Source organism: Leucoraja erinacea, unplaced genomic scaffold (assembly GCF_028641065.1).
Source record: "Leucoraja erinacea ecotype New England unplaced genomic scaffold, Leri_hhj_1 Leri_1566S, whole genome shotgun sequence".
NCBI lineage: Eukaryota > Metazoa > Chordata > Chondrichthyes > Rajiformes > Rajidae > Leucoraja > Leucoraja erinaceus.
This window is the reverse complement of record NW_026575854.1, coordinates 4717-15000: the sequence shown is the minus strand read 5'-3', so window position 1 is coordinate 15000 and position 10284 is coordinate 4717. Positions and strand designations below refer to the sequence as shown.

Sequence of the window (10284 nt, the reverse complement as noted above, 5' to 3'; positions counted from 1 at the left end):
TAAATGGTGTATAAGTGTTATGTACCGGGGATCCACGACATGGTAGTGTTGGAATCTTAAGCATAAAACCTAGTATTGGAGGAACTCAGCGTGTCAGGCAACGCGTGTGGAGGGGATAACCAGATGGCACTTTGGGCCGGGACACTTTTTCAGTCTGGCTTCCAGGTTACAGTGAGGTGGACATCACAATAGACAATAGACAATAGGTGCAGGAGGAGGCCATTCGGCCCTTCAAGCCAGCACCGCCATTCAATGTGATCATGGCTGATCATCCACAATCAGTACCCCGTTCCTGCATTCTCCCCATATCCCCTGAATCCGCTATCTTCAAGAACTCTATCTAGCTCTCATTTAAAAGTATCCAGAGAACCGGCCTCCACCGCCCTCTGAGTCAGAGAATTCCACAGACTCACAACTCTCTGGGTGAAAAAGTGTTTTAAATGGCTTACCCCTTATTATTAAACTGTGTGGCCCCTGGTGCATGACTCCCCCAACACCGGGAACATGTTTCCTGCCTCTAGCGTGTCCAAATCCTTAATAATCTTATATGTTTCAATGAGATTCCCTCTCATCCTTCTAAACTCCAGAATATACTCGCGGCGGCTTTACCCCAAATCCTCCTTGAACACATCTGTGAGGGAACTTTGTAAGGCAGACAGGCTGAGTTACTCTAGCACTTTGTGTATACCTTCGCTATAAACCAGCATCTGCAGTTCCTTTCTACACACTAATTATGGCCTACCAAGTCTTAATGCCAGTGGTGTAGTCTAGTTTTTTGTAGTGGGTATACTGTGATGTTTCCCTCCTAGCCTCTTCCACACCCGTCCTATAAACACCGCCACACTCACTGTCGCATACAGTAGCCTACAACCACCATAAGTAATTGAGATTATTCAACACTCGATATTGTCATCAGTTTCTAGGACAATAAACAGTCAAATTAAAATCACCATTAGGCACTAGCATCAAATAAACTATAAAGCATCAATAAATAAATAACTGTTGGCTATATAAACACTGTACTACTGTATATGTAACCGGCCTGGCCTCAGTATTAATGTGCTAAGGAGGCGACGGGATACTTGAGTCTTTTGCACAGGACATTTATTGCTGCTGCTGCTGCATGCTCTGTTTAGAGTTTTGAGACAAGAAAAAACAGAGTTAGTCATTTGTCAGAAACAATTACAACTCAATAAAATAAAATACCCTATATAAGAAACAATAAATGCAAAAATACAAAATAAAAACATGTTCTTTAGAATTATGTTTCCCATACAAAAATACTTAAATAATAAATTAAAATAAATAAAACATATCAGCAACTGTTCTAAGACGTCTCACACTCATACTTAATACAGCAATCACACAGCATCACAAAATACACGTTTTCAATCACAGTAAGTCCAATGCAAATAACATCTGTTCAGTGTTTAACAGAGAAGAAAAACAGTACATCCGCAAAAACGACCAGCAGAGGGCGCATGACCCATGCAAAATAAAACAAACACCACAATCCCTTCATTGTAAAAAAGTAACAAACAAAGGTGAATACACAGTTACATGAGGGATATTTAGTGGAATACAAACACTTTTCCATACTTGCTACTGTAGCAGGAATGGAAAAGTGTTTGTATTCCACTAAAAGGGATTTTGTCAACAATTGTTTTTCACTTTAAATGTAGTAGCCTGCTAGTTTACAAAACTTTCCAAATTTGCTTGTACTCAGGCATCTGAGGTGTGCTCTGCCTTCTTGCTTGCGTGGCAGAGCGATGGCTTCGTAACCATGTTGATACATATTTGCTTGGCTCAAAAAGGCTTACAGGGGGCCCATTGATGCTGATCATCATCAAATTGCTGACACTAGACAACAACATTCTAGATCTTTGGTCTGTGTACACAATATTCATCAGACTGAAGCCCCTTTCACACTCTGCAGTGCTGCAAGGGATGGTCTGCATGCAGTGGATGAGTGGTTTGAGGCATTCAGGTTCACTCTCTGGGTGCTCGATGAAATCTCTCATTCCATTGACAGCTTGTTCTTGACAAAGATTGAATCGCCTGCACAGTCGTTTTACCTGTGACTCACCGTGCCGTATGCCAGGTGTTGATGGCCAGGTGCTTGAATCCAGAATGCTGAGATCATGAGAATTTCATCCTTAAATGAGAGCCGCTTCTCCATGTTGTTGATCAGACTTTGTAGGAACTGCTTTGTATTGATCGGCATGAGCTTAGCATTTGACTCCAGGGACACTGATCCAAACTGTCCCAAAGCCTGTGCTTTCAATGCTTCCTCCAATTTCTCTCCTGGAGAATCTTTACATGATGCCAGCACTCGGATGGTGCGCTTCAGCAGCTGTTCTGCTCTTAAAAGTGTGATTGAATGGGCCTGTAATTGCTGGGACAGGTTTGAAAGTTCAGATAGTGCATCATACATGAGTCCAAGGTCACAAAGAAATTCCTTGCTTTGCATACGACGTGCCAGGCCTCTGTAGGTTTGCCTCTCTTTGCCGTTTCTTGTTTGGTCTCCTGCAGCATTCTCAAAGTGTCTGTTAAGTGCTTCGTATGATCTCCACACAACCTTTACAGAACGGAAACTGCTGGCAACCCATCGGGTGTTTAAAACTCTGCCAATCTTCAGGACTTGTGAGCCCACTTCTTGTGCTGCTTCCATAAGTTCCCGTGAATTTTTATTGGACTGACTGTAGAGATTGTGGAGTTTGTCCATGAAAACTTTGAAGTGGTTGACTGCCTGAACCTCATCCACAGCATCATTTACAGCCAGTTCTAGACGGTGGTTCATGCAATGCCATGTGAAGAGGTTAGGGTACCTTGTAGTCAGCCTGGTTGCCACACCAGAGTTTTTGCCTAACATAACACTGGCTCCATCAGAAACAAATGAGATCCAGTTGTTTTGAAGCCACTCTTCACTAAAGCCTGCAGTGTCCAAACAGTTTAATAGAGCTTCCTCTATAGACTCTGCCCTCTGGCTTTCCAGCTCCACCAGGTCCAAAAAAACAAATTCAGTAGCTCCATCTAAAGAGGCCTTCACATTGACAATCATGGCTGATTTATGGCTGAGAGAAGTTGCCTCATCAATGAGAACAGACAGCTTGCTTGAAGATGGCACAATGCTGTCAACTATTTTTGTCTGCATCTTTTTTGCTATGTGTTCCACAATTGTTGTTGAACTGAACCTTGAGTGCAGACTTGTGCCCATGTTGACACCGTTTTTTTCCTGAAGCTCAATGAGATCGTCATGGTCAGAGAAAGGTCGGTTCATCTTGGCAAGATAATATGCTGTTCTGAATACAGCATTTGTCTCAGCTAACACAGTGTCTGACACAGCTCTCACAAGATTCCCAAGTAAATCCTGTCCACCCTTTTCAGTGAGCTCCTGAGCTATTTCGTGTGCCCTGGACATCTCATGCCGTCTGATCTTGTTTCTCAAGGAGGCCAGGGCTGTTGGTCTGCTTGAGCCTGATGACTGGATCTTAAACATCGCCCACTCCTCAGATATGGAAATTCTTTTCTCTGTTAAGACGCCAGTAGATTTTGTTGAGCTGCAAATAGCACAACCTGGAAGTAAACGAAAACATGACTAATTAACATCATACAAGTAGTCTTTTTTGAATCTATATTAGCAATAACACCTTCTGAACTGGATAAGAATCTATTCAAAATAATTGAATGAACTGTAAATAAGCTTCACTGTGACAATATCATTATAATTTAATTGTATAAAAGTGAAATTAATGTATCTTTAAGATGAAAATAAACCAGCTATACTCTCATTTGCATAAAGTTGACTTCATGTGTTTATAGCAGCTTTACAAGTTGGCTGATATTTACCTAACTTTCTGTCCTTCCATTCTAACCAAGAATGCCTGCTTTTAAACTCCCTAGCCTGACTCTCAGTCCATAGGGCTGGCCAGGAGTTATCATCTAGAAGGAACAAGGAGATATTCAGCACACACACACTCACAGTCTCACAGTAAAATGTGTAATAACTACGTTATTTACTACTTTACTACAACAAGATTGAGCTAGCAAGGCCGTTTAGTGAATATATGTGTGGTATTCATTCAGTTTGGGAAATCTCTAATAAGCTAGTAGCTAGTAGTCTAATATCTGCTAAAGTTCACTTGTATACGACTTTCACTTACCCGATACACTGCTGGCATCAGGCTCCGCTGTAGTTCCCTCTTCTTCATCTAACGTCCTAGTGACTGCTGGAGTGTCGTCCGAGGCAGCAGCAGGCTTGTTTTGTTTTTTAAATGGCTAAGGGTAGTTTGTTGCATCCGCTTCATATTTACTGTTGAGCCGCTGGACACCCTCTCAGAATCCACTGTTTCCAGGTCTTTAACTATTCGCTAGGTGTCAATGAGGTTTCCCCTCATCCTCGTAAATTTCCTCTGGACCTAGTGAGACCACACCTGGAGTATTGTGTGCACTTTTGGTCCCCATATATGAGGAATGACATTCTTGCTATTGAGGGAGTGCAGCGTAGGTTCACAAGGTTAATTCCCGAGATGGCGGGACTGTCATATGTTGAGAGAATGGAGAAGCTGGGCTTGTATACTCTGGAGGGCGGTTTAGAAGGATGAGAGGGGTTCTTATTGAAACATATAAGATTATTAATGGTTTGGACACGCTTGAGGCAGGAAACATGTTCCCGATGTTGGGGGAGTCCAGAACCAGGGGCTTTAAGAATAAGGGGTAAGCCATTTAGTATGGAGACAAGGAAACCCTTTTTCTCACAGAGAGTTGTGAGTCTTTAGAATTCTCTGCCTCAGCGGGTGGTGGAGGCCGGTTGTATGGATACTTTCAAGAGAGAGCTAGATAGGGCTCTTAAAGATAGCGGAGTCAGGGGATATGGGGAGAAAGCAGGAACGGGGTACTGATTGTGGATGATCAGCCATGATCACAGTGAATGGCGGTGCTGGCTCGAAGGGCCGAATGGCCTACTCCTGTACCTATTGCCTAGTGTCTATTGACTCAGAACACTAGCCCACGTTCTGTGTACCAATCTTATTTAAATAAGAAAGTGTTGTTGAGTGAATTGTGGAAAACAAGCAGAATTACCCTACACACTTTCTTCAATTTCAGGAGATGATTTTCCAGTAAAACCTCCCTTCTCTCAGCTCGAGCAGTTTGGTAAAAGTTCCCTGCCAACTCATTTCTGAAAACCAGCTCCCCACACACCGAGACACTTTCTATACCTGCCCCCCTCTGCTTGTCTATTCCTTTCACCTCACTGAACCTGAGAGACTGGTCTACCTGTTTGTTTCACTCCACCACTCTCTGCACCCACTCTCAGCTACACCTGGCCTCCTGAAAGCACAGCTTCCTGGAAACACAAGGAGAAACAACTAACGTTACTTTCAAGAGTCAGCAGAAATACAGCACAAACATTTCTCTCCGTTTCACTCTCTCCATCACCTCTGGTGCTCTCTACCCATCTTGCCTTCTCAGGTAGACACAAAATGCTGGAGTAACTCAACGGGACAGGCAGCATCTCTAGAGAGAAGGAATGGGTGACGTTTCAGGTGAAGACCCTTCTTATAGACAATAGACAATAGGTGCAGGAGTAGGCCATTCGATGCTTCGAGCTAGCACCGCCATTCAATGTGATCATGGCTGATCATCCCCAATCAGTACCCCGCTCCTGCCTTCTCCCCATATCCCCTGACTCCCTATCTAGCTCTCTCTTGAAAGTATCCAGAGAACCGGCCTCCACCGCCCTCTGAGGCAGAGAATTCCGCAGACTCACAACTCTCTTTCAAGAGAGAGCTAGATAGGGCTTTAAAATAGCAGAGTCAGGGGATATGGGGATAGTGTGGGTGCACAAGGTGATCGCTGGTTGGCAAAGAATCGGTGGACCGAAGGACCTGGTATCTGTAAAGTCCAAAATCTAAATCTCCTTTATACTTTAGACCAGTGGTTCTCAAATGGGGGTACGCGTACCCCTAGGGTACGTGAGATTTTAAAATATAGGGCTACATATACAGGGCCGGCCTTAGGATGTGCGGGGCCCAATTGGGAACAATTTTGGTGAACCCCAGATTCCCAGCCAAGGTGTGTCAGCCCAGTTATTTAGTATATATTATGAAATTGTACACTAGGTGCTATGGATTCTACACTGTGTGAATCTCTCCTGCTCCCTCCCGTTTGACTGTCAGTAGCTCCGCGGCTTCCAACCTTTACCGTAGCTGCTAATTACCATTAAACTGCATTATGTGATTGGACACAATGCCCTTGGAGACAGCGGCTGATTGGACGGGAGGAGACCTATTTGTTGATTGGACGGGTATTTTAAGGCAAGCTGGTTGGTGATTGGATGCAACCCCCTTAGAGACAGCGTTTGATTGGCCGCCAAATAAAATGGTCAAATCTGTAACAAAAATCGCTGGTCGGTGCGAACTCAGTAACTATCTGGTTGTTTCTCCAAACTAAACAGTATAACATACAGGTACATTCATTTAAAATTAAAGTCAGTGATGATTTCACATGATTTCTTACTGTGCAAAGCTCAATATCTGACCAATTTCTGTTTAACACGTTTGGTCTGCCGTGAGCATTTTTCTCTCCCAAAACAGTTCATATCTAGCAAACCGATGATAAATATTTTTATTTTTTTAATTTTAGCAATTTCTGCATTTATTTAAAATTAAGTTAATGATTTATTTTTGAGCACAGATCTTTACTATGATCCCAAAAGAGGACATTTTATGTTGATAATTATTTTTATGTGCACAAATCTTTATTTATAATTAAGTTAATTAAGTTAATAATTATTTATTTCTTTTTTTTTAGTTATATCTTTTTATTTCCAAATAGTTCAAGAGAGACCACTACAAATGAGCAGTGTTTTGCACATTTATGCAGTTTTAAATGGTTCATTTTATAGTTTTAAATGGTTATATGGTCACTGTTTTCGCTACATTAGTTTGAATCGCTACATTTTAGTGATGAGAAATATTTGCAATAAATTTAGTCATGGATTATTAACATTTAAAATGTTCGAAATAGTTTTTTTTCAAATGTTTGAATTTTGTATGTGTTTATCAGTTCCAAAGTTTAATAAATCAGACACTGATGGCACAGTGCTCTGTTTTAAGTCTTTTTTTTCAACCAAAAATGCTTTGCGCTGGTTAGGGGGTACTTGGCTGAAAAAATATTTCACAGGGGGTACATCACTGAAAAAAGGTTGAGAACCACTGCTTTAGACAATAAACAATGGGTGCAGGAGTAGGCCATTCGGCCCATCGAGCCAGCGCCGCCATTCAATGTGATCAAGGCTGATCATCCACAATCAGTACCCCGTTCCTGCCTTCTCCCCATATCCCCTGACTCCGCTATCTTTAAGAGCCCCATCTAGCTGTCTCTTGAAAGTTTCCAGAGAACCGGCCTCCACCGCCCTCTGAGGCAGAGAATTCCACAGACTCACAACTCCTCATTTCCTCATCTCCGTTCTAAATGGCTCACCCCTTAGTCTTCAACTGTGACCACTGGTTCTGGACTCGATCAACATCGGCACAATAGACAATCGACAATAGACAATAGGTGCAGGAGTAGGCCATTGATTGGGGCTGATCAGCCATGATCACATTGAATGGCGGTGCTGGCTCGAAGTGTGTGTGTGTGTGTGTGTGTGTGTGTGTGTGTGTGTGTGTGTGTGTGTGTGTGTGTGTGTGTGTGTGTGTGTGTGTGTGTGTGTGTGTGTGTGTGTGTGTGTGTGTGTGTGTGTGTGTGTGTGTGTGTGTGTGTGTGTGTGTGTGTGTGTGTGTGTGTGTGTGTGTGTGTGTGTGTGTGTGTGTGTGTGTGTGTGTGTGTGTGTGCTTTATCATCATTCCTTACAATGCCGTGTACGACAGTGATCACAACTTCTACTGAAGTGTGGATGGCCGTCGGCTCGCTAGAAGCTCATCCGCCCTTTGACGGGTTTTGTTTTTGGTCCTGCTGGGGGTCCACAGCCCCCTCCTCACCTGGAAAAAACAGGTGGGGGAGACGGTTTAGTCGCCGACTATCCGACCATGGAGCAGGTAGCACGGGATTACATGGAACCCGTGGCGGGGGAACTCCCACTGACCTGACCTGACCTGACCTCACACAAAGGGTGGTGGGTATATGGAACAAGCTGAAAGAGGGCGGCACGGTGGCGCAGCGGTAGAGTTGCTGCCTCACAGCGCCAGAGACCCGTGTTCGATCCTGACTACGGATGCTGTCTGTACGGAGTTTGTACGTTCTCCCCGTGACCTCAAGGGTTTCCTCCGGGCGCTCTGGTTTCCACTAATGACGTAAAGGTTTTGTAGGTTAATGTGGCTTTTGTAATTTAAATTGTCCCCAGTGTTAGTGTACGGGGATTGCTGGTGGACACACACTTGATGGGCCGAATGGCCAGTTGGGGCAGGTGCTTGTAGCTCAGTGTCACTCATGTTATGACTCATGCTTTAGTAGTGACGCCCACTTGCTTTTACAGCACTGCTCCCTGCCTCTTTTCCCTTGGAATTAGTGAGACGCGCTAGCATGCAGTTATCAATGCTTTGTCGTTAATAAAGTCTTTGGACATTTATCATGGTGTAAGAACTTCAGTTATTAATACAGCCGAAACACAACAGTGCTCTAACACATTTGAAAGATACTTGGACAGGTACATGGATGGATGGGAAATATTTGGAGGGATATGGTCCAAACGCAGGCAGCTGGGATCAGCATCAATGGGGCATGTTGTCCGGCACGGGGAAGTTGGGCCGAAGGGCCTGTGTCTGTGCTGTATGAATCTACCCCCATGGATAGGAAAGGTTTAGCTGGATGTGGGCCAAACGTGGGCAGGTGGGACAGGCGTAGATGGGGCATCCTGGTTGGCATGGGGAAGTTGGGCCGAAGGGCCTGTTTCTGTGCTGGTTGACACTATGGCTCTATGACTTGGTCAACATGGGGAAGTTGGGCCGAAGGGCCTGTTTCCGTGCTGTATGATGATGTGAGTCTCTGACTCAATGGCCCGAGCAAGTTGGGCCACAGGACCTGTCTCCACTTTAATTAAAACATGCAACCACCTATGCAGGTAGAGAAGAACAAACACCCTCTCATCTCTATGTACCTATGATAATATTATACTTGTGATCTTTATTCCATGCTACATGGACAGAACGGCAAACACACACGCAGGCACGCACACACCAAATAACACAAGAAAACATATTCAGAGACATATTGTGGCACAGATCTCGAGGCTGAATAGCATCGATCTCTAAGGTGAATGAATGGTGGTTGATAAATCTTAGAACCCACTACAATTTATCATTAGTCAGTACATTCATATTTGGTAGAAGCATGAAAAATAGGCGCAGGAGTAGGCCATTCGGCCCTTCGACCCAACACCGCCATTCAATATGATCATGGCTGATCATGTAAAATCAGTACCCCGTTCCGGCATTTTCCCCCATATCCCTTAATTCCTTTAGCACTAAGATCAAATCTAACTCTCTTGAAACCATCCAGTGAATTGGCCTCCACTGCCTTCTGTGGCAGAGAATTCCGCAGATTCAGAACTCAGTTGCCTGATAACAGATGAGAAGAAACCGTCCCTGAATCTAGTGTCTTGTACAGTTGTATCAAATCGTGTATTTCATACCTTCACGGACCCAGCAAATGTGTCAAACGCGTTCGTCACCACCCTGCCCATCCCTGGTGCAATTGTCATGGAGCTGTGTGACTGCATTCCAATACCTCTCTCGTCTGCTAAAAATAACACAGGGCGATACCATTTAGTGTGAAAAATCTGCCCTGGCCTGTTTTACAAACTTGCATCACTTTTATCTGTTCAATAAATCATCTTTTAATCTGCCTATTGGTCCAGTTCATGAAAATCTTGTTCCATCCCAGATAAATATAATCACTCTCCACAATGTCACCATAAAAACGTAGAAACATAGACACATAGAAAATAGGTGCAGGAGTAGGCCATTCTGCCCTTCTAGCGAGCACCACCATTCAATATGATGATGGCAGATCATCCAAAATCAGTACCCTATTCCTGCTTTTTTCTGCATCTCAGTCCTAAATAGCCTCCCCCGGATTCTTAAACTATGACCCCTGGTTCTGGACTCCCCCAACATTTTTGCCTGCATCAAACCTATCCAATCCTTTATGAGTTTTATATGTTTCTATAAGATCCTCTCTCATCCTTCTAAATTCCAGTGAGTACAAGCCCAGTCGACTTGCATCCTATCTTCCACTAATCCTAGCCCATCATTTAGCTTGTAACATCACAAATATATCCCT

At 43.7% G+C, this 10284-nt stretch overlaps 1 protein-coding gene across 2 annotated transcripts; it reads right to left on the bottom strand.

Annotated features, from left to right (window-relative positions):
• Positions 1-1087: 1087 nt before the first annotated feature.
• LOC129715973 (E3 SUMO-protein ligase KIAA1586-like) lies at positions 1088-4449 on the bottom strand. Of its 2 annotated transcripts, XM_055665859.1 has the most exons (3): positions 4164-4449; positions 3850-3942; positions 1088-3576 (listed from the first exon to the last, which is right to left on the bottom strand). In XM_055665859.1, exon 3 carries the CDS (start codon positions 3497-3499, stop codon positions 2072-2074), a length of 1428 nt encoding a protein of 475 aa, XP_055521834.1. In that variant the 5' UTR covers positions 3500-3576; positions 3850-3942; positions 4164-4449; the 3' UTR covers positions 1088-2071. The 2 variants fall into 2 exon arrangements, with proteins under 2 accessions (XP_055521834.1, XP_055521833.1); XM_055665858.1 differs by lacking the exon at positions 3850-3942.
• Between the last annotated feature and the right edge of the window lie 5835 nt (positions 4450-10284).